General features: G+C 60.2%; 4 protein-coding genes across 5 annotated transcripts; 2 read left to right on the top strand and 2 right to left on the bottom strand.

Annotated features, from left to right (window-relative positions):
- The first annotated feature begins 4173 nt into the window (after nucleotides 1-4173).
- On the top strand, nucleotides 4174-8426 carry CHLRE_16g679050v5 (uncharacterized protein). 2 transcript variants are annotated; one of them, XM_043071373.1, is made up of 9 exons: nucleotides 4174-4339; nucleotides 4402-4508; nucleotides 4587-4845; nucleotides 4907-5208; nucleotides 5265-5304; nucleotides 5373-5496; nucleotides 5566-5753; nucleotides 5811-5949; nucleotides 6009-8426. In XM_043071373.1, exons 1-9 carry the CDS (start codon nucleotides 4328-4330, stop codon nucleotides 7985-7987), a joined length of 3150 nt encoding a protein of 1049 aa, XP_042916043.1. In that variant the 5' UTR covers nucleotides 4174-4327; the 3' UTR covers nucleotides 7988-8426. The 2 variants fall into 2 exon arrangements, with proteins under 2 accessions (XP_042916043.1, XP_042916044.1); XM_043071374.1 differs by having other exon boundaries at nucleotides 6009-8222.
- A 2976-nt stretch (nucleotides 8427-11402) lies between these two features.
- On the top strand, nucleotides 11403-12703 carry CHLRE_16g679152v5 (uncharacterized protein). Its single transcript, XM_043071377.1, has one exon. The coding sequence runs from the start codon at nucleotides 11648-11650 to the stop codon at nucleotides 12251-12253; it is 606 nt and encodes a 201-aa protein (XP_042916042.1). The 5' UTR covers nucleotides 11403-11647; the 3' UTR covers nucleotides 12254-12703.
- A 28-nt stretch (nucleotides 12704-12731) lies between these two features.
- Nucleotides 12732-16084, bottom strand: CHLRE_16g679151v5 (uncharacterized protein). The gene is made up of 9 exons (XM_043071376.1): nucleotides 15919-16084; nucleotides 15750-15856; nucleotides 15413-15671; nucleotides 15050-15351; nucleotides 14954-14993; nucleotides 14762-14885; nucleotides 14505-14692; nucleotides 14309-14447; nucleotides 12732-14249 (listed from the first exon to the last, which is right to left on the bottom strand). The coding sequence occupies exons 1-9, from the start codon at nucleotides 15928-15930 to the stop codon at nucleotides 12967-12969; spliced, it is 2454 nt and encodes an 817-aa protein (XP_042916041.1). The 5' UTR covers nucleotides 15931-16084; the 3' UTR covers nucleotides 12732-12966.
- A 1741-nt stretch (nucleotides 16085-17825) lies between these two features.
- Nucleotides 17826-22447, bottom strand: CHLRE_16g679150v5 (uncharacterized protein). The gene is made up of 9 exons (XM_001695925.2): nucleotides 22225-22447; nucleotides 21944-22058; nucleotides 21711-21766; nucleotides 21451-21507; nucleotides 20757-21037; nucleotides 20229-20418; nucleotides 19843-19991; nucleotides 19435-19575; nucleotides 17826-19175 (listed from the first exon to the last, which is right to left on the bottom strand). Exons 1-9 carry the CDS (start codon nucleotides 22333-22335, stop codon nucleotides 18797-18799), a joined length of 1479 nt encoding a protein of 492 aa, XP_001695977.1. The 5' UTR covers nucleotides 22336-22447; the 3' UTR covers nucleotides 17826-18796.
- Between the last annotated feature and the right edge of the window lie 455 nt (nucleotides 22448-22902).

The raw sequence follows: 22902 nt of genomic DNA, 5'->3' as shown, positions 1-22902 counted from the left end.
GTAGTTCAAGCAGGGCATGTGTGACCATTCCCAGGCGGCCTGGGTCATTCAGGGCCAATGTTAGGGCCCGTGTTGCTTTCTGCACATAGATTGGGAGCAGGGAGCCGACTCCTAGGCCAGACATTTCTGCTGGCGTCAGGACGGCTCGCGTGGGGAACCCGCGGCTGAGGCGATAGCATGTTCTGGCCAGTCGTGCGATCATATTGTCAAGTGTGCGTATGTCGTTTTCCGTGTAGGGCATGACGGCGAAACTATATGCAGCAACGGATTGAATGCACGATTTGATGATGCGCAGGCATTGCTCTGGTGAGGCTTGACATGTTTGGAGGCTTAGGCTTTTGTCCGTGATATTTTTGCATAGGTACGCAAATTGGGGCCCCCAGTTTAGGGTCATTGTGACTTGCACACCGAGGTACTTGAACGGTTCCGTCGCTGGAAGGTAGGGTATACTTGTGGTGCCAATGTGGATTTTGTTTTCCAGCATTGATCTTAGTGTACGGTTGCATGTGGGCCCGTTCAGACCCTTGTCTTGCATGGCTCTGCGGTGCAGGATACCAGTGACTCTGCACTTTGCGTGGTTAACCTGCAGTCCGGCCCATTCAGAGTAGCGGTGGATTTTATCGCATTGTATCCGCAGGTCACTCAAGGTGTTTGTAAGCACCGCTAGGTCGTCGGCGTACGCTGCAGACGAGCAGTTATAGCGATCGTTCAGGTGCGGTGGTAAGCAGCCATATGAGTAGCCGCGTCCACCAACGTGCAGCCACCGGATTAGGGGCTCGATAAACATTAAGAAGAGGACGGGGGAGAGCGTGTCGCCTTGCACCGTGCCGCGTTCTATACTTATTGGGGCCGTGAGGCCATGTTCGGTCCGTACGTATGTGCGGGCGTTGGAGTATAGGTTTCGCACGACGCGTATCAGGTCGTGTGGCATTCCTAGGTCCCACATGATTTCCAGGAGGCGGTCGTGCGATATAGTATTGAAGGCGCTGGAGAAATCCGCATACATCACGTATATGTCTTGCTTGGTGAGCCCAGCGTCTTCAAGTGCGTGTACTAGGTTGAGGGTTTGCCGCTCGGTGTTCCTGTAGCGAAGGAACCCCTCTTGTGTTTCGCTGAAAATGTCTAGGTCTTGTGAAATATCCGAAATAGCCACGGTGATAAGGCTGGTCCATAGTTTGTACGTGGTATTGGCAAGCGCGATGGGTCGGTAGTTCTTTAGTAGGAGCGAGTCGCCTGGTTTGGGGAGTAAGACCGTTTCACTGGCGGTCCAGGAGGTGGGCGTATGGGCTCGGACCCACATAAGAGTGAGGAGGTTGTGCACGGTTGTGCGCATAGGGGCGGGTAGGGCGCGGAGTAGTTCATTGGGGATACCGTCTGGCCCGGGGGATTTGTTGCGACTTAGGTGATCGATACACGTGTCAAAGTTAGCGCTGTCAGCAATGCTAGGGAGCAGCGTGTGGGCCAGCGGTGAAATGGGGCTGTGTAGGGTGAACGTGTCAGGGGAGCTGGCCCTGAGGCTGGGGTCGAATGGGTACACTTGCGTTCGATCTTCGGGTTTATATTTACCACTGCGTGGTCCTGTGATGCTGGCTCCCTGGCCCTGGAAGTAGGCATGGATTGCATCAAGGATGGAGGCTTTATCCGTACAGTGGGCCTTGTTTTGTGGGTGTATTAGCGCGGGTATGCCTCTGCTTTGCTCTTGTGTGGAAAATATGTCTTTGTGGGCTTGTTTGGCGCGCGTGGCAAGTTTATGGGAGCTGTTGTTGGAGTAGTGCGTCGCACTGTGTGCGTAGCTGTTTTATCTCATTGTGGGACTCCCGGATGCGCTTATTTATTTTTCGAGGTGCAAACACACCGCGGGTGGGTGGTTTTTTGGGGCACATGTCGACTAGGATACTAAGCCCGTCTTGAAGGATCTCTAGGAGCTGGTTAGCCAGGGCGTCTAGGTCCGGTGTTTGAATGGCCGGGTCGGTCTGAAGGGCATGTTGTAGTTCCGAGGCGTTGGTGGCGCCAGACGTGTGTTGTGCGAGATGCTGTTGAATTGCTGTTGTGGCAGGCTGAATGGCACTGGCGAGGGTCGCGATTGGGTTGGCTAGCGTGTGCTCGATTTTTGTTCGCGCGGCTTCAAGTGTTGATTTAGGGATTGGTAGCACCACAGTACGCCACGGGCCCGGCGTCTCTGGGGGTTGTGTGTCTGCTTGTGTTGCGGTGTGTGGTCGCCCACAGGCACGCATGCGGAGGCGAGCTTGCGCGGTGGGCCACTCTGGGCGCGCATCCTTGAGCTACAGGAGGAGGTGGAGGCGGTGGGGGCTTGCGGTCTAGCGGACGCTGTGTTGGTCGGTGCAGCCACGCCACCTGGCAGGGGGAAGCAGCAGCGGTGGACGGAGGTGCGGACACGCAGCGCGCGCAGCGTGCACAAGCGGTTGCACGGTTAGAGACCGCCATGCGTGTGATTGGGGACGTCGCTGCGGCAGCGATTGTGGTGTTGTGAAACGGATGAGCGCGTGGTGCCAGATCGGGGACAGAGGAAGCGCACGGCGCAAATGGGGGTGGACAGGACGTGGAAGGCGCACATAGAGGCAGGGTTGCACAGTACTCAGTACGTATTAGTACGTACTAGTACGTACTGAGTACTAGTACTCCTCTCCTGGGTCTCAGTACGCCGCAAAATACGCCAGGGGGGCGGGGGGCGGCGGTGTGGGGGTCGCCGGCGGGTGCCGGTGGCCGGCCGTGTCAATGCGTCGGTGGCACAGTGCAGTGGCGAGAGGCAACATAGACGCAACATAGGCAACGTCTTAAGCATAATATGATTCTGTGTATGTAGTTGCTCACAACCAAAAGCCTGATATCAGTGACACGATGGCCGATGCGATGCGCGAACCGAGCCTGCCCTATTGGATACGCGCAATGAAGCTCTGGATGGATAAACTTGATGGCAAAACAGTAGGCGAAACAGGCTGCGCAGTTGTCACTCCGCTCATTTCTCGACATTTAATAACAAGTGTGCGTTTCCAACAGCATAGCGAGCTGTAAAAACCTCGAGTATGGTCATGTATAGTAGGATACAGGGATGATACTAAGGAGGAACACGGAGAGCGAAATTTGCAATGGGACCGGGCATAGGCTGCATGGGACGTACTATTGCACGTACTAACCCTTGCTCGCCGGCGTATTATAAGTGAATTATGGTGTATTGTACTAGAAAGCTGTGTACTGCGTATTAATACGTGTATTATAAGAAAATGGCTAGTACAGTGCAACCCTGCATAGAGGAGAGTGCGTGCAGGAGACTAGTTCGCGCTTTTAAAGGTGGCGAGGGACGGTGGCGGTGCGACCTGAACATACCGGGCGAGATGTAACTTGTGGTGCATGGGCTGGTGCCGCACTGCGGTTGACAGTTTATAGGGCGCGGGACACGGGGCCTCTCTGGTTCCGGATTACAAGGCGGGAATGGCATTAGGCGACCATATTCGGCACAGGGAACTACCGCTCAGAAGACCCACCCAGTACCGCTATGAGTGACTTCAGAGCACAGCCAACCGCTACCCCGCCCAGCTGCCGACCCACCTCAAAGCCGTGTGAGCGGGACATAGCTATCAAAGCCACGACCCGACACAGCATCACTCTCCCCAGCAGCCCTTGCGCTGCTCTGGCCGCGTGGGCGCCGGAGCCTCAACCCACTGCCTGCCTGTGGCGTGGGGCTCGCCAGCAGCTGCAACACAGAGGTCGAACTTAGCCCGGGGCCCTCGGCCTCGTAGTGGCCGGCGTTGGTTGGGGTCGGAGATATGAGAATATGCAGAACGCGCGTGGGCGCGGTGGATACCAACTTTTGGTGCCCGTGGTAGCATGTGGCACGCTTGAGCCGAGGTATGGGGGGTTCCCCATGGACCGGAGCGCCCCCCTCATGGGGAGAACCGCATGTACCGGGGCGCCCCCCTCGTGGGGAGGGCCCTCGGCTCCCCAAAATGTCGTCATCGCGGAACACCGCGCCCGCGCCCTCCACCAGCAGTCCCAGCCCTCCCCCCTTCTCAGGAGGGCTTCCCATAGCTCCCCGCGGCTCCATGCCTGCTCAGCTCGTGCCCGCTGGTGACGGCGCCGGGCACTCCGATTGGCTTACACCGCCGGCGCCCCACACGGTGCCTAGTAGTGCCCAGTGTCAGTGCTGCTACAAATCTAAATACAGCACATAAAACGAAGCTCTATTGAACGCCCTTGCTTCTTCTTGCTATCTTGGTGTCCCTTGCAGTCCCCGGCCGCATGTTAACCGTGTAGGCAGCTAACAAACAATGCATACGATGAATATTAAATTCAACTGAATGAACTACAAATGGCCCGACAGGTAACCTCATAACTCAAAAGTTATAAGTCGACGCTCGGGCTTGCTAATGTAAATACCCGCAGAAAAGTAAAGCTGCAAAGATCAAGCATGGCCTACACGCTGCGAACAACAACCTCTCGGCGCTGTTTGATGCCAACGCCGTGGAGGACCTCGAGGGCTCGCAACTGAAGTGAGTGCTCTCATAAAATAACAAAGCCGTGCGATGTTCTCGAGATGCACCGTGCGTCATGTTCACTCGCACTCACAGGCAACTGCCGGGCGCCCTCTACATTGTCGCCGACCCCACCTCCTCCTCCATTGAAGTCCATGCTTACGGCTCCATGGATGACCCTATGCTCGTGCCGAGCATCACGCACCTGGTGAAGTGCGCGTACGCAGTACACCAGCTCCGCCAGCCCCCACCCAACATTACCATCGTCAAGGCCAAGGCGACTGGCACCACCGCAGGGCCAGCACCCAAGCCAGAGTCCTACCTGGTGAGGGAGACGCTGCGCTTTGTGTACCAGGTGCGTCTTTCTTATGGAGTACAGCGCACACTTGTCTGAAGGACACGTACCTGCCGCGCAGAACGCCGTGCTGCCAGGCCTTCGGGAACTGTACGATACAGGATTCACAGTGCACATGTGCAACGGGGGCAAGTGGAGCAAGGATGACGGCGTGTCAGCAGGGAAAATTGCAAGCTGGATTCCTGCAGACGGGGGGTCCTGCACATGTGATGGCAGCACGTGCATGGACGCGCGGGTGAAGTTAGGGTTTCCTAACGTGCTGCTGGTGGACTACATGAAGCACGAACTTCGGAAGGAGGAGGCAAAGAAGGCTATCAGCTGGGGGGTGCGGCGGAGTACGTTCGTTGCTCAGAAGGTGGCCGAGTAAGTATGCCTGTACTCTATTGCTGCCGGCACGTAGACATGGCTTCTTTTTGCAGGTTGGAGGCGGAATGGAAGGAGGAGCGTGCCGACCACAAGGTGAGCATCTACCGTGTACGGTACGGTACCGCAGTTGTTATTGCCTACCCGTCCATTGATGCTTGTAGGCATCTCAGGCGCGATCTGGGGCCGCTGCGGCCCGGGTCCAGCAATCAGCGGAGTCTGATGCAAGTGACAGCGATGAGGAGGTGGTCAACCCGGTGGTGGCTCGCAAGGTCCGCAAGCAGCAAGGTGTGCAAGCCTCGTGTGCACGGTTGCGTGCCAAGCTCCCATTAACTCCTTTCATCCCCTATGCAACAGGTGCAACTGCACTCAGCCAGCAGCTCCTGCAGACGCATTTTGAGCGCTTCAACATGGATGGGAAGGGGGCTGGGGAGGGCTCGCTGCTGCAGGTGCTGAAGGAAGAAGGCTATGGGCTATCCAAGGCAGCCCTGGCCAGGGCGCTGCGGGATGCCAGCTTGAGATGGGGCAAGCTCACGCCGACGCAGGTAAGTGCACATGCTAGGGCGGCTACGGGTAGTTTGCTGATACTTGCAACGCTGCAGGAGGAGGCACTCGGCCACTTCCAGGAGGTGAAGGAAGAGTACGGCGAGGAGGAAGCTGTGGGGGTCATTGCTGGCATGCTCAGCCTGACGCTTGAACATGCTCGCAAGCGCCTGGCTGCGGCAAAGTTGCTCCGTTCTCGTAAGTTGATACATCCCGTCGTGACTGCATCCGTACTTGAACAGCGCATTATGATGCAGGCGTGGACAAGCAGCCGGAGGGCTCTGGGCGGGCGGTGCAAACGGCACTCAGCAGGCACACCACCAAGAAGAGTCGCGGTGGCAAGGAGGGCCACAGCAGAGAGGAACGCCGCGGTGATGATGTGAGCCGCGGTGATGATGTGAGCCACGGCGGTGAGGCGAGCAGCAGCGGCGAGGCGAGCAGCAGCGATGAGGAGGGCGGTGGTGAGGAGGGGAGCGGCGGTGAGGAGAGCAGCAGCGGTGAGGAGAGCAGCAGCAGTGAGGAGAGCCACGGCTGCAGCGATGTCGATGAGGACGCCCCATGTAAGAAGTGCGGCGGCGCCGACGCGACCGTCTTTGACATGGTATTTTGCGATGACTGCAACGACTGCTATCACGTGAACTGCCATGAACCCCCTCTCACGGCGGTGCCGATGGGCCGCTGGAGCTGCAGCACATGTGCACAGAAGCCCGTTGGCTGTGCGGGCGGCGGGTTGGGCGGGGGTGCCGAAGCACTGCAGCGCGCAGGCGGGCCCGGCGCGGACTTGGAGGTCGCAGCACTGGGCAGGGCGGAGACAGCTGCCGGCGCCACCGCGGCAGCGGACTGCAGCAGCACGGGTGGCGGTGACGGCGGGGCGCTAGCGCCGACAGGAAGCCCACCTCCAGGACTGGGCGGGCTGGCCGAAGCACTGCAGCGCGCAGGCGGGCCCGGCGCGGACTTGGAGGTCGCAGCACTGGGCAGGGCGGAGACAGCTGCCGGCGCCACCGCGGCAGCGGACTGCAGCAGCACGGGTGGCGGTGACGGCGGGGCGCTAGCGCCGACAGGAAGCCCACCTCCAGGACTGGGCGGGCTGGCCGAAGCACTGCAGCGCGCAGGCGGGCCCGGCGCGGACTTGGAGGTCGCAGCACTGGGCAGGGCGGAGACAGCTGCCGGCGCCACCGCGGCAGCGGACTGCAGCAGCACGGGTGGCGGTGACGGCGGGGCGCTAGCGCCGACAGCAAGCCCACCTCCAGGACTGGGCGGGCTGGCCGAAGCACTGCAGCGCGCAGGCGGGCCCGGCGCAGACTTGGAGGTCGCAGCACTGGGCAGGGCGGAGACAGCTGCCGGCGCCACCGCGGCAGCGGACTGCAGCAGCACGGGTGGCGGTGACGGCGGGGCGCTAGCGCCGACAGCAAGCCCACCTCCAGGACTGGGCGGGCTGGCCGAAGCACTGCAGCGCGCAGGCGGGCCCGGCGCAGACTTGGAGGTCGCAGCACTGGGCAGGGCGGAGACAGCTGCCGGCGCCACCGCGGCAGCGGACTGCAGCAGCACGGGTGGCGGTGACGGCGGGGCGCTAGCGCCGACAGCAAGCCCACCTCCAGGACTGGGCGGGCTGGCCGAAGCACTGCAGCGCGCAGGCGGGCCCGGCGCGGACTTGGAGGTCGCAGCACTGGGCAGGGCGGAGACAGCTGCCGGCGCCACCGCGGCAGCGGACTGCAGCAGCACGGGTGGCGGTGACGGCGGGGCGCTAGCGCCGACAGCAAGCCCACCGCCAGGACTGGGCGGGCTGGCCGAAGCACTGCAGCGCGCAGGCGGGCCCGGCGCAGACTTGGAGGTCGCAGCACTGGGCAGGGCGGAGACAGCTGCCGGCGCCACCGCGGCAGCGGACTGCAGCAGCACGGGTGGCGGTGACGGCGGGGCGCTAGCGCCGACAGCAAGCCCACCTCCAGGACTGGGCGGGCTGGCCGAAGCACTGCAGCGCGCAGGCGGGCCCGGCGCGGACTTGGAGGTCGCAGCACTGGGCAGGGCGGAGACAGCTGCCGGCGCCACCGCGGCAGCGGACTGCAGCAGCACGGGTGGCGGTGACGGCGGGGCGCTAGCGCCGACAGCAAGCCCACCGCCAGGACTGGGCGGGCTGGCCGGGGCACCGGTGCACAATAAGCGCATAGCAGTTGATGAGCTGCCAAGACGTAATAAGGGCGCAAAGCTGCAAAGCATCCTTGAGATGTTGAAGAAGTAGTTGACACGTGACACTGAGCAACCCGTTGACATGTCTCAAGGATAGTCCGTTCGGATAGTTTTTACTGGCTGGAAACCAATATGATAAGGATACTTATGCTATGTAGGTGCCACCTGCTGAGTTTCAACTGAATCGGAGGTGGTCATTTTTGGAAGGTAGTGCTTCTGGGGGTCGTTTCGGCGGGGTTTGGGAGGTGTGAGAGGCGAGTCGCTCCAAACTGAAGGTCACCTGCTTGCGTTCAAACTCGAGAACATGCATTCTGATACTATTAGATTTCATATTAGATATGCTGGCAGCACGTTTGGTGTCTAGAGACTTGGTCAGTCCAGCACATGACATGTCGGCACGCTCGGCACACTCGGCATGAGAACGCTCAGTAGGTCATCGTACTTCTGTACGCTGTATAACGTATGACCGGTAGCTGCAATAAAGGATTCAGCTTGATGTCAGTACCACCATTCCAGGAAGCACGCCAAGAGCGTTGGGTCCCACCACCGCCAGAGTCAGAAACATCCCATCACCCACACGCCCGGCAGTATGTCAGTCTGCAGGCCAGCTGCCTATGCTTACAGCCCGCTTTCCCGTCATCAGTGTCACCAATACCCCAGAGACAGCACTCACACGCCCGGCAGTACATTAGTGTGCAGGCCAGCTGCCTATGCTTGCAGCCCGCTTTCCCGTCACCAGTGTCACCAATACCCCAGAGACAGCACTCAAACGCCCGGCAGTACGTTAGCGTGCAGGCCAGCTGCCTATGCTTGCAGCCCGCTTACCCGCCACCAATATTCAAGAGACAGCACTCACATGCCCGGCAGTACGTTAGTCTGCAGGCCAGCTGCCTATGCTTGCAGCCCGCTTTCCCGTCACCAGTGTCACCAATACCCCAGAGACAGCACTCAAACGCCCGGCAGTACGTTAGCGTGCAGGCCAGCTGCCTATGCTTGCAGCCCGCTTTCCCGCCACCAATATTCAAGAGACAGCACTCACATGCCCGGCAGTACGTTAGTCTGCAGGCCAGCTGCCTATACTTGCAGCCCGCTTTCCCGTCACCAGTGTCACCAATACCCCAGAGAGAGCACTCAAACGCCCGGCAGTACGTTAGCGTGCAGGCCAGCTGCCTATGCTTGCAGCCCGCTTTCCCGTCACCAGTGTCACCAATACCCCAGAGACAGCACTCAAACGCCCGGCAGTACGTTAGCGTGCAGGCCAGCTACCTACACTTGCAGCCCGCTTTCCCGCCGCGAGTGTCAGAAGTGTTCCAGAGACAGCACTCACGCGCCATCCTTACTTTCTTCCGTTGCCTGTATGGTTTACACCGTGCCCCACCTTAGCTACTCAGTCATTCACCGCCTCCACCGTGCACAGCACATCAAATTTTCCTCGCATGCGGTTGCATGCTGCCAAGTGCAGCCCAAGCAACCGCCCGCGGCTACTCCGCTCCTCTACACCGCACTGTGCCTGGGTCAAAAGGCGCGCGCGGTGCGTGTAGTACTAGCCAGGAACAATTGTGGACTCTCCTTGTTTGCGAGCTAGAAACGTTGAGACTCAAGGGAAGTGGCACACGATAGGTTGTCACGGTTCGGTGCGGTCCGCCCCACGGTGGCTGGTGGGCATCTACGGGCGAGCCTGCGCGTCCCCCTTGTAACAGTAGAGCTCAGACAATCAAAGCGCGGCACATCCCCCAATAAGACTGACATGTGGAGACGTGTGATGGGCTGAAGGGAGAAATCACGAGGGCTACTCGGGGAGCAGCTGCGCGGTTCCTTGGGCACCGCGCAGGCGCATGTCTGTGACCAGGTGCAGATTGCATTGGTTACAAGAGGGCCCTGCTGACGCAGGTGCAGTTGAGGGCATGTTGATGAGCTTCCGGCAAGGCTTGGGAAGCGTGCTGCTGGGCGGCTACGACTATGGAGATCTGATAGAGCCATCGCCGTAGCTCCTCGAAGCGTAGCGTAGAGCAGAGCGGAGGACTACACCACTTAGCACACCAGCGTGCCCCGGACGCTACCCTGGACCGGCGTCTCGCACGGCTTCTCGCACACACGCGTTACACGCACGCACGCAGCGCTACACTATAGCATGTAATGCAGTGAATTGCAACGCGGCTTGGGTTACGCGCGAAGCACGAGCGCGGAAGGCGTTGAAGGAAGAAAGTTATGTCGCGCCAGATTCGCGTTTCGCGCACGCACGCAGCGCCACACTATAGCATGTAATGCAGTGAATTGCAACGCTCGTTGGGTCACACGCGAAACACGAGCGCAGCGAGCGCCTCGTAACGTGACACAAGCGAACTCTATGAGCGCTGTAGACCTACACGCGGACTTTTAAACGACACTAACAATGAAATGAATACACGGCAAGCGCACCAGAGACGAAATGCGAGCGTAGCAGGCGCGCGAGAGCGGCGCACACTCCCCGCGCGTTAGGCAGGAAGTAATTACCGAGGACAGTACATGCACACTATTACATCAATATTTAGGAAACAGCGAGCAGAGAGCGTGACGGGCGCGGTCGTTCGAAGTCATGAGGTTGTCCATGTGTCCGTGCGCCCAATGTTGCGGCGATTCGGACGCAGTACATCAAACATATATGTATTTCACCTTGAATGGTTGAACTGTGCTGACGCCAGACCATGGTGCGTGAAAGCGTTGACTGGCCCGCGTGGTACCCATCCAATTTGGCAAGCGTTATTCAGTCGCGATGAAAGGCTAGGTATAATGTCGCTGCCCGTTGGCATTGTAGATATCGGCTTGGCGGCGGCAAAACCCGAGGAAACACCTGAGAATGGGGAGTGCGCTTTCCATGCTATATCGCAAGTGGGCTCCCCAAGGCGTATCGCTAACAGGCAGCGCCGTATTTGTGGCTGCTTGTTGTCCGCGGTATGACCACGCGTGCCGTGTGGGAGCACATGCAGTCCATCGGTGGTGGCTTCGGCCGGCTGGTCGCAGCTCACCAGTCGGCTGTGTTGGCATCTTGGGCACCCGGCAGCATATGCAGCGTGGATGTCTCGAACGTCAACTCTGGCAACGTACCTGGAGCTCATGGTGCTGGCAGAGATTCTGGGCGCGGTGATTGTGATATGGCTCAAGCCTCGAGGTATGGGGGGTTCCCCATGGACCGGAGCGCCCCCCTCATGGGGAGAACCGCATGTACCGGGGCGCCCCCCTCGTGGGGAGGGCCCTCGGCTCCCCAAAATGTCGTCATCGCGGAACACCGCGCCCGCGCCCTCCACCAGCAGTCCCAGCCCTCCCCCCTTCTCAGGAGGGCTTCCCATAGCTCCCCGCGGCTCCATGCCTGCTCAGCTCGTGCCCGTCGGTGACGGCGCCGGGCACTCCGATTGGCCTGGACCGCGCGCCTGCATATCGTAACCTCAATAGCAGATGTCGGCATCACTTCTTGGACGGACTAGCTTTATGTAGCAGGAGTGCCAAAATGCCACAGTAGCTTGGACCAGTTACAATGTCACTTAGGGACTTCAAAGTTCCAAACCCTATAAGTGCAGGCGCTAAAAGGACGGATCGAATTGCGAAGAGGAAAAACCCGAATCAAGTTAGAGTGCGTGTGCGACCTCGCATTGAACAAAGCAACACTCAACAGGAAGTAGGCCACCACCAGCTAGAAGATGATGAGGGAGAGCAACATGCTAACGTGGAAATGCATATGGGCGCTTCAGCAGCGGATCCGCTGCCGCATGTGCACAGCGAGTCCGATGATGAAGACACCGAGCAAGGCGACGACGCATCAGTGGACGTTGCAGCTCAGGTCAGGGTCCGAAAGGCGTTCTTAAAGCACTACGCCTCGGGGGCAGACAGCCGCAGCCGCCTCCTCGACAGTGCCGCCGACACGCTGCGGGCGTTGGCCCAGGCCATCCCACGCACATGTCCTGGGTGCGGCGTGTCCGCGGTGTTCGGGGGAAAGCGATGTTCCGTGACAATTGTCACATGGGAGCAGCCTGTGATCGCGGAAATACCTGTGGGCTGGTGCACAACGTGCAAGCAGGGCTGCAACTTGCTGCCGGTTCAGGCGGACTGCGTCTCCGACTCGAACAGCGGGTGGGACCTCGACCGCGCTCACTCTGGCAAGAACGTTCTCTGGTGGCACCAGTCCGTGCTGCAGATGTATGACATCCTGTCATTCAGGACCAGACATCTCAGCGCAGACGCGTTTTGTGACGCTATGATGAACAGCTGGGAGCGCAATGGGATCTCCCGTCCAAGCTCTGTGTCGGCGACAACCCTGCACGCTAACGTACTGCCGGGCGTTTGAGTGCTGTCTCTGGGGTATTGGTGACACTGGTGACGGGAAAGCGGGCTGCAAGCATAGGCAGCTGGCCTGCACACTAATGTACTGCCGGGCGTGTGAGTGCTGTCTCTGGGGTATTGGTGACACTGATGACGGGAAAGCGGGCTGTAAGCATAGGCAGCTGGCCTGCAGACTGACATACTGCCGGGCGTGTGGGTGATGGGATGTTTCTGACTCTGGCGGTGGTGGGACCCAACGCTCTTGGCGTGCTTCCTGGAATGGTGGTACTGACATCAAGCTGAATCCTTTATTGCAGCTACCGGTCATACGTTATACAGCGTACAGAAGTACGATGACCTACTGAGCGTTCTCATGCCGAGTGTGCCGAGCGTGCCGACATGTCATGTGCTGGACTGACCAAGTCTCTAGACACCAAACGTGCTGCCAGCATATCTAATATGAAATCTAATAGTATCAGAATGCATGTTCTCGAGTTTGAACGCAAGCAGGTGACCTTCAGTTTGGAGCGACTCGCCTCTCACACCTCCCAAACCCCGCCGAAACGACCCCCAGAAGCACTACCTTCCAAAAATGACCACCTCCGATTCAGTTGAAACTCAGCAGGTGGCACCTACATAGCATAAGTATCCTTATCATATTGGTTTCCAGCCAGTAAAAACTATCCGAACGGACTATCCTTGAGACATGTCAACGGGTTGCTCAGTGTCACGTGTCAACTACTTCTTCAACATCTCAAGGATGCTTTGCAGCTTTGCGCCCTTATTACGTCTTGGCAGCTCATCAACTGCTATGCGCTTATTGTGCACCGGTGCCCCGGCCAGCCCGCCCAGTCCTGGCGGTGGGCTTGCTGTCGGCGCTAGCGCCCCGCCGTCACCGCCACCCGTGCTGCTGCAGTCCGCTGCCGCGGTGGCGCCGGCAGCTGTCTCCGCCCTGCCCAGTGCTGCGACCTCCAAGTCCGCGCCGGGCCCGCCTGCGCGCTGCAGTGCTTCGGCCAGCCCGCCCAGTCCTGGAGGTGGGCTTGCTGTCGGCGCTAGCGCCCCGCCGTCACCGCCACCCGTGCTGCTGCAGTCCGCTGCCGCGGTGGCGCCGGCAGCTGTCTCCGCCCTGCCCAGTGCTGCGACCTCCAAGTCCGCGCCGGGCCCGCCTGCGCGCTGCAGTGCTTCGGCCAGCCCGCCCAGTCCTGGAGGTGGGCTTCCTGTCGGCGCTAGCGCCCCGCCGTCACCGCCACCCGTGCTGCTGCAGTCCGCTGCCGCGGTGGCGCCGGCAGCTGTCTCCGCCCTGCCCAGTGCTGCGACCTCCAAGTCCGCGCCGGGCCCGCCTGCGCGCTGCAGTGCTTCGGCCAGCCCGCCCAGTCCTGGAGGTGGGCTTCCTGTCGGCGCTAGCGCCCCGCCGTCACCGCCACCCGTGCTGCTGCAGTCCGCTGCCGCGGTGGCGCCGGCAGCTGTCTCCGCCCTGCCCAGTGCTGCGACCTCCAAGTCCGCGCCGGGCCCGCCTGCGCGCTGCAGTGCTTCGGCACCCCCGCCCAACCCGCCGCCCGCACAGCCAACGGGCTTCTGTGCACATGTGCTGCAGCTCCAGCGGCCCATCGGCACCGCCGTGAGAGGGGGTTCATGGCAGTTCACGTGATAGCAGTCGTTGCAGTCATCGCAAAATACCATGTCAAAGACGGTCGCGTCGGCGCCGCCGCACTTCTTACATGGGGCGTCCTCATCGACATCGCTGCAGCCGTGGCTCTCCTCACTGCTGCTGCTCTCCTCACCGCTGCTGCTCTCCTCACCGCCGCTCCCCTCCTCACCACCGCCCTCCTCATCGCTGCTGCTCGCCTCGCCGCTGCTGCTCGCCTCACCGCCGTGGCTCACATCATCACCGCGGCTCACATCATCACCGCGGCGTTCCTCTCTGCTGTGGCCCTCCTTGCCACCGCGACTCTTCTTGGTGGTGTGCCTGCTGAGTGCCGTTTGCACCGCCCGCCCAGAGCCCTCCGGCTGCTTGTCCACGCCTGCATCATAATGCGCTGTTCAAGTACGGATGCAGTCACGACGGGATGTATCAACTTACGAGAACGGAGCAACTTTGCCGCAGCCAGGCGCTTGCGAGCATGTTCAAGCGTCAGGCTGAGCATGCCAGCAATGACCCCCACAGCTTCCTCCTCGCCGTACTCTTCCTTCACCTCCTGGAAGTGGCCGAGTGCCTCCTCCTGCAGCGTTGCAAGTATCAGCAAACTACCCGTAGCCGCCCTAGCATGTGCACTTACCTGCGTCGGCGTGAGCTTGCCCCATCTCAAGCTGGCATCCCGCAGCGCCCTGGCCAGGGCTGCCTTGGATAGCCCATAGCCTTCTTCCTTCAGCACCTGCAGCAGCGAGCCCTCCCCAGCCCCCTTCCCATCCATGTTGAAGCGCTCAAAATGCGTCTGCAGGAGCTGCTGGCTGAGTGCAGTTGCACCTGTTGCATAGGGGATGAAAGGAGTTAATGGGAGCTTGGCACGCAACCGTGCACACGAGGCTTGCACACCTTGCTGCTTGCGGACCTTGCGAGCCACCACCGGGTTGACCACCTCCTCATCGCTGTCACTTGCATCAGACTCCGCTGATTGCTGGACCCGGGCCGCAGCGGCCCCAGATCGCGCCTGAGATGCCTACAAGCATCAATGGACGGGTAGGCAATAACAACTGCGGTACCGTACCGTACACGGTAGATGCTCACCTTGTGGTCGGCACGCTCCTCCTTCCATTCCGCCTCCAACCTGCAAAAAGAAGCCATGTCTACGTGCCGGCAGCAATAGAGTACAGGCATACTTACTCGGCCACCTTCTGAGCAACGAACGTACTCCGCCGCACCCCCCAGCTGATAGCCTTCTTTGCCTCCTCCTTCCGAAGTTCGTGCTTCATGTAGTCCACCAGCGGCACGTTAGGAAACCCTAACTTCACCCGCGCGTCCATGCACGTGCTGCCATCACATGTGCAGGACCCCCCGTCTGCAGGAATCCAGCTTGCAATTTTCCCTGCTGACACGCCGTCATCCTTGCTCCACTTGCCCCCGTTGCACATGTGCACTGTGAATCCTGTATCGTACAGTTCCCGAAGGCCTGGCAGCACGGCGTTCTGCGCGGCAGGTACGTGTCCTTCAGACAAGTGTGCGCTGTACTCCATAAGAAAGACGCACCTGGTACACAAAGCGCAGCGTCTCCCTCACCAGGTAGGACTCTGGCTTGGGTGCTGGCCCTGCGGTGGTGCCAGTCGCCTTGGCCTTGACGATGGTAATGTTGGGTGGGGGCTGGCGGAGCTGGTGTACTGCGTACGCGCACTTCACCAGGTGCGTGATGCTCGGCACGAGCATAGGGTCATCCATGGAGCCGTAAGCATGGACTTCAATGGAGGAGGAGGTGGGGTCGGCGACAATGTAGAGGGCGCCCGGCAGTTGCCTGTGAGTGCGAGTGAACATGACGCACGGTGCATCTCGAGAACATCGCACGGCTTTGTTATTTTATGAGAGCACTCACTTCAGTTGCGAGCCCTCGAGGTCCTCCACGGCGTTGGCATCAAACAGCGCCGAGAGGTTGTTGTTCGCAGCGTGTAGGCCATGCTTGATCTTTGCAGCTTTACTTTTCTGCGGGTATTTACATTAGCAAGCCCGAGCGTCGACTTATAACTTTTGAGTTATGAGGTTACCTGTCGGGCCATTTGTAGTTCATTCAGTTGAATTTAATATTCATCGTATGCATTGTTTGTTAGCTGCCTACACGGTTAACATGCGGCCGGGGACTGCAAGGGACACCAAGATAGCAAGAAGAAGCAAGGGCGTTCAATAGAGCTTCGTTTTATGTGCTGTATTTAGATTTGTAGCAGCACTGACACTGGGCACTACTAGGCACCGTGTGGGGCGCCGGCGGTGTAAGCCAATCGGAGTGCCCGGCGCCGTCACCAGCGGGCACGAGCTGAGCAGGCATGGAGCCGCGGGGAGCTATGGGAAGCCCTCCTGAGAAGGGGGGAGGGCTGGGACTGCTGGTGGAGGGCGCGGGCGCGGTGTTCCGCGATGACGACATTTTGGGGAGCCGAGGGCCCTCCCCACGAGGGGGGCGCCCCGGTACATGCGGTTCTCCCCATGAGGGGGGCGCTCCGGTCCATGGGGAACCCCCCATACCTCCTTGAGCCATATCACAATCACCGCGCCCAGAATCTCTGCCAGCACCATGAGCTCCAGGTACGTTGCCAGAGTTGACGTTCGAGACATCCACGCTGCATATGCTGCCGGGTGCCCAAGATGCCAACACAGCCGACTGGTGAGCTGCGACCAGCCGGCCGAAGCCACCACCGATGGACTGCATGTGCTCCCACACGGCACGCGTGGTCATACCGCGGACAACAAGCAGCCACAAATACGGCGCTGCCTGTTAGCGATACGCCTTGGGGAGCCCACTTGCGATATAGCATGGAAAGCGCACTCCCCATTCTCAGGTGTTTCCTCGGGTTTTGCCGCCGCCAAGCCGATATCTACAATGCCAACGGGCAGCGACATTATACCTAGCCTTTCATCGCGACTGAATAACGCTTGCCAAATTGGATGGGTACCACGCGGGCCAGTCAACGCTTTCACGCACCATGGTCTGGCGTCAGCACAGTTCAACCATTCAAGGTGAAATACATATATGTTTGATGTACTGCGTCCGAATCGCCGCAACATTGGGCGCACGGACACATGGACAACCTCATGACTTCGAACGACCGCGCCCGTCACGCTCTCTGCTCGCTGTTTCCTAAATATTGATGTAATAGTGTGCATGTACTGTCCTCGGTAATTACTTCCTGCCTAACGCGCGGGGAGTGTGCGCCGCTCTCGCGCGCCTGCTACGCTCGCATTTCGTCTCTGGTGCGCTTGCCGTGTATTCATTTCATTGTTAGTGTCGTTTAAAAGTCCGCGTGTAGGTCTACAGCGCTCATAGAGTTCGCTTGTGTCACGTTACGAGGCGCTCGCTGCGCTCGTGTTTCGCGTGTGACCCAACGAGCGTTGCAATTCACTGCATTACATGCTATAGTGTGGCGCTGCGTGCGTGCGCGAAACGCGAATCTGGCGCGACATAACTTTCTTCCTTCAACGCCTTCCGCGCTCGTGCTTCGCGCGTAACCCAAGCCGCGTTGCAATTCACTGCATTACATGCTATAGTGTAGCGCTGCGTGCGTGCGTGTAACGCGTGTGTGCGAGAAGCCGTGCGAGACGCCGGTCCAGGGTAGCGTCCGGGGTACGCTGGTGTGCTAAGTGGTGTAGTCCTCCGCTCTGCTCTACGCTACGCTTCGAGGAGCTACGGCGATGGCTCTATCAGATCTCCATAGTCGTAGCCGCCCAGCAGCACGCTTCCCAAGCCTTGCCGGAAGCTCATCAACATGCCCTCAACTGCACCTGCGTCAGCAGGGCCCTCTTGTAACCAATGCAATCTGCACCTGGTCACAGACATGCGCCTGCGCGGTGCCCAAGGAACCGCGCAGCTGCTCCCCGAGTAGCCCTCGTGATTTCTCCCTTCAGCCCATCACACGTCTCCACATGTCAGTCTTATTGGGGGATGTGCCGCGCTTTGATTGTCTGAGCTCTACTGTTACAAGGGGGACGCGCAGGCTCGCCCGTAGATGCCCACCAGCCACCGTGGGGCGGACCGCACCGAACCGTGACAACCTATCGTGTGCCACTTCCCTTGAGTCTCAACGTTTCTAGCTCGCAAACAAGGAGAGTCCACAATTGTTCCTGGCTGGTGCAGGTGCCCTACCATACGTCATTCTAGGCATTCTTAGTGCAGTCTCAAATCCACCAGTAGCTTGGGGACGACGTCCAGCCCCACTGCTGTCACCGGCCATACCGCAAATCCGTCTTTGTGTACACAGACAACAAAACACCTCAGCCCCGGACTGCCGCAAAACCGAGCTGGGTTCATGACAGCCCGCGGCGCCCAGCCGGCCGGCGGCGCGTAATCTGCATGAGACAGTGTGTGCAGATGACAAACGCACGACACGCGTGGGCGCCGCCACTGCGGCTCCCAACCAGGCCCGGCCCACTTCCCACGTTCCGCAAACAGTTCTTAAGCATTCGAATAATTCTGCGTGCACATGACATGAGCGTGTATGTACTAAGAAAACCCTCGGCATGCGCGCGTACGCAATCTTATGCGTCAATGCAATTTTCATACCCACTCAATTTTTTTGGCTCTCACATGAGTTTCCACTTGCCGACAACCAGGACGCAAATGCGCGGGCCCAGCAACACTCTAGGACACACGGCACCTATACAAGGATCTTCTACGTGCCCCTAAACGTCTCTCACCAAGGTTTCTCTCTACAATATCGCTTTCCAAAGGTATGGGTAATGCGCGGATTGCAGTCTGCCCGTGCTCGTCAGTAACCAATAACATCAATGGGACCGTCATGCCCGCAGCAACCAAGCAACCCCTCAGCAACACCGCACACACGTGCCCCAACATTGCAGGCCCTCCCTCTCAGGCCCGCCCATCCGTTCCCTCGACGCCGCTACCGCTGCCGCTCCCACAATGCCGCTACTGCAGCCTCACTGCTTGCCCAGCGACGCCTCTGCCACGCCCGCCGTCAGCTCCCCACAGAACTTGTCCGCCGCCGCGCACATGGCGGCAACATCAAACTCCCGCTCCCCCGCATCCGCGCCCTCGCCCTGGCCCAAATCGGCCGCCATCAGCACGCCCTCCTTAACCACCACGTGTCCATCAATGATGCTCCAGTTAACCACTCCGCTGGTGGGCGCGCACAGCAGCAGCGAGGCCACGGGGTCCACGCCGGCGCCCGCGTACGCGACCTTGCCCTCGTACTTGAAGCCCACCACGTCGGCGGCGAAGCCTGGCGCCACCTGCCCCAGCACCTCGCCGCGACCCAGGTTGACGGCGCCGCCGCGGGTGGCCATGCGCAGCGCCTCCCTGTGTGCACGTGTGCATGTGTGCATTTGCGGGGCATGCGGAGGGTGCGGGGGGGGGGGGCGGTGAGGAGGTCCGTGGCGAAAGCGAGAGGTGACAAGGAGCAACAGCACGGAACAGGCAGCAGGCCAGAAACATTTGCCAGCCGGGGCCGGCACGCCAAGCCGGGCCCACAGGCAGCCGACAGCTGGCAATCCACAAGGCCCAGCGCGCAGTCCCAGACCCCAGCACACAGCACACGCCGCATGTCTCCAACACTCACCGCACGCCCAGGCCGCGCGGGTCACCGCCGGCGCGCTGCAGCAGCAGCGCCAGTCGCGCCTCCGCCAGAATGCTGGCGGCATCACTGCTGCAGGCGCCATCCACACCCAGGCCCACGTTCACACCCTGGTCCAGCATGGCCCTGAGGGCGGGATGGGGGTTACATTCATGATTAGTGAAGGAAGTGAGTGGGCGGGGTGGGGGGGGGGCTGCAAAGATGGTTGGAAGAGCGGTAAAGTCGGCCGGTGTGGCAAGAATTTGGGCTGACGTGCACATGTGGGAAAACATACACAATGTCCCGCATGGGGCGAAAGGGAGCGCGGCAACGGCCACAATCGGCGCCACAGCAGCAACACCGCAGCAACGACGCAGCAACGCAGCAGCTCGGCCACGTTGGGCAACCACCCACCGCACGGGCGCGATGCCTGAGGCCAGGCGCGTGTTGGAGGAGGGGCAGTGCGCCACGCCGATGCCGCGCTGCGAGAACAGCGCTCGCTCGCTCTCGTTGAGCTTGACGCAGTGCGCGAACCAGCAGTCGCACTTGTCCCACTCCACGGCCTGCGGCGCGTGAGAGCATACCGTACACGTGTGTGGTAGGCAAGCACAAGGGTAACAGGCACGGGTAACAGGGTTGCCACGCATGTCTGTGTACTGTATAGGATGAGCGCTAGCTCTTGCTAGCTAGGGCGGCGCCGAGGCAGGCGCAGTGCGTTCTGATCCCATCGACCCCTGAGGCCCTGACCGCTTCCCACCATCCATATGCGCACCCACACACCCACACGCCCCCTCCGTTACCTGGATGTACTCTCCGAAGCGGTAGCCGTACATCTTGTGTGTGTAGGTGATGTCCTCCTCGTTCTCCGCCAGGTGCGTGTGCAGCCGCACGCCCGGGTGCTTGCGCGCCAGGCGGGCGGAGCTGATCATGAGGTCGTGGGTGACGGTCTTCTGGCTGCTGGGGCCTAGCGACATGCGCAGCATGGAGTACCTGGCGGCGGCCGGGTTGGGTGGAGGACCGGGCGGGTTGTACACCCAACCCGGGATTGGGCGGAGGTGGGGTTGTAAATACCAGCCAGGTGGGGTGGGTGGTCATGATAAACAAGAGATTCAGGACCCAGGACCTGGCACGGGGAGGACCAGCGTTGTGGTCGCGGGGGTGAGGCCGCGGGCTGCTCAACAACGTAGGCGGAGGACACATCGCTGTGTCAACCACACAGACACAGACACAGACACACACACACACACACACACACACACACACACACACACACACACACGCACACACATTCGTCAGCTCGCAATCATCTCTAACACCCCGGCTCTCACTTGCTGTTGTCGTGGAACTCCTTGATGCAGCGCTCCATGTCCGCCAGGATGGCCGGCTCCTCCTCCACCACACTGTCCGGCGCGATGCCGCCCTTGCTCACGCCCGCGCTCATGCCGCCGCGCACCGGGTGGAAGCGCAGGCCCAGGCTGCGTGCGGCGCGGATGGTGTCGTCGAGTGTGACGTCGTTAGGGAACATGTACAGGTGGTCCGAGGATGTGGTGCAGCCGGACAGGAGCAGCTCGGCGATGGCCACCTGCGTGCTGATGTACACGGAGTCGGCCTGCGGGCAGGTGGGGTGGAGGGGGGAAGGGGCGGAGGGGGGGGTAGTTACTTGGCAAATTCGGCATTACCGACCGGGGTGTGGTGTGGGGGGCTTGGGACCGGTGGGACGAGGTGCAAGAGACGCGAGCCGGGCGTGTTGAGCGTGTGCTAGCCAGCTTTCTGGCTCTTGATGTGCCTGTGCCTATGGCTGTGCCTATGGCTTTGCCTGTGCCTATGGCTGTGCCTATGCATGTGCCTGTGCCTGCGCCTGCGCCTGCGCCTGCGCCTGTGCCTGTGCCTGTGCCTGTGCCTGTGCCTGTGCCTGTGCCTGTGCCTGTGCCTGTGCCTGTGCCTGTGCCTGTGCCTGTGCGCGCATGCACGCAAATGAGCTGCCACGTACGTGTGCTGCCACGTATGTGTGCTGCCCCTCACCGTATGGCGGCTCCACACCGGGTACAGGGTCTTGAGCCAGCCGTGCAGCTGCTGGTCCTGTGTGTGGAGCGAGAAGGGGTGGGGGTTGGGAGCTTGACACGTTTGGGGTTTGGGGTTGCTGAATGGTTATGGACTTATGGTGCACTTTGGAGTTGGGCGAGATGGTGCACAGCGACAAACGCAACCATCCACACAAACAACAACACATACATACACAGGAAAAGCTGGCACACGTGGCCAACCTCCATCCGTGGCCTCACCTGGGCCATGCAGCGGTTCAGCGACTGGAACATGTGCGCGTGCGTGTTCACCATGCCTGCAGCCGGCGAGGGCGGAAGGGCGGCGGGGGGAAGATGTTGCAGAGGGACACCATGCCGGTTTGCACGGAAAGCTACATTACCGTAATACATAGTGACGGGACACCAGGACTTCGCTTTGCTGAATTGCTGACACGGTGCGACAAGCTGTGGCAGCCAGTTGCCTAGCTGCCTACCTGGCATGAAGACGTGGCCCTTGCCGCTGATCACGCGGTCGGCCTCGGACATGTCCAAAGGCAGATCAGCGGTCTTGCCCACCCACTCAATCACGTTGTCCCGAATGAAGATGGCCTGCCAGGGAGGGGGGGGGAGCAGGGAGAGACACGCCGGGGGCAAAGTCAGCGTGTCGGTGTCGAGCCCAAGTGCCAAGACTTCCATGCTGCGAAGCTTAGCTGCATGAACGCAACAGCACATTTTGCTATGAGAAAGGCACTTGCTGCGAAAGGACCGCGCTCACCGCATCGGCAATTTCGCCCAGCGCATCATTCTGGGTTGCAAGGTGACTGATATCACGGATGAGGATGGTACCCTTGGCCGCAGGGCGGGGCACACCGGCGCGCGGAACCATGTCGCTGATGAAATGTGTTGGTAGCAAAGTTGTTTTACAATAGCCCACTCGCAATCCTGATTCAGCTCTGAGGCTTGAAATAATTGTGGACTTGCTGCTGAAGGCAAGCATTTCTAGTCAACCAAGGGGGTCCTGCAGGATCCAATCGGGATTACGGCACATGCGTCAAGAACGACGCAGAGCCCGCACAGCCTTCCCTTCACGCCTAAGGGCGCTATCCATGATATGCATGTATGCATTACTGTGTCTCGCCTGGGCTGGTGAACCACGCGGCGACACAGCCTGCGGCGGCATCAACATTAATGGCCCGCCGTTCCGCTGACCAGTCGGCATCTGCTTTTAGTTAGCACAACAAGCATAGCATGTCACTGAGCAAATAACTATTGTTGGACTCAATGTTGGTGCATGGGGGGATTGAGCCCTCTGCCCGACCCCCCTCCCTCGGGCTGCGGGCTGCCCTCTGCCCTTACCGTCGCGCATTGTGGCGGCCCCTGTACACTGTAATAAGCTACCTAGACGGAAGAAATGGAGAGGGGCGCTAAGCCCATACACATTGGACTTTCAGTG

The sequence above is a fragment of the Chlamydomonas reinhardtii genome, chromosome 16 (genome assembly GCF_000002595.2).
Source record: "Chlamydomonas reinhardtii strain CC-503 cw92 mt+ chromosome 16, whole genome shotgun sequence".
NCBI classification, from domain to species: domain Eukaryota; kingdom Viridiplantae; phylum Chlorophyta; class Chlorophyceae; order Chlamydomonadales; family Chlamydomonadaceae; genus Chlamydomonas; species Chlamydomonas reinhardtii.
Note: the sequence above shows the minus strand (reverse complement) of the source record. Positions and strands in the feature narration are given on the sequence as shown.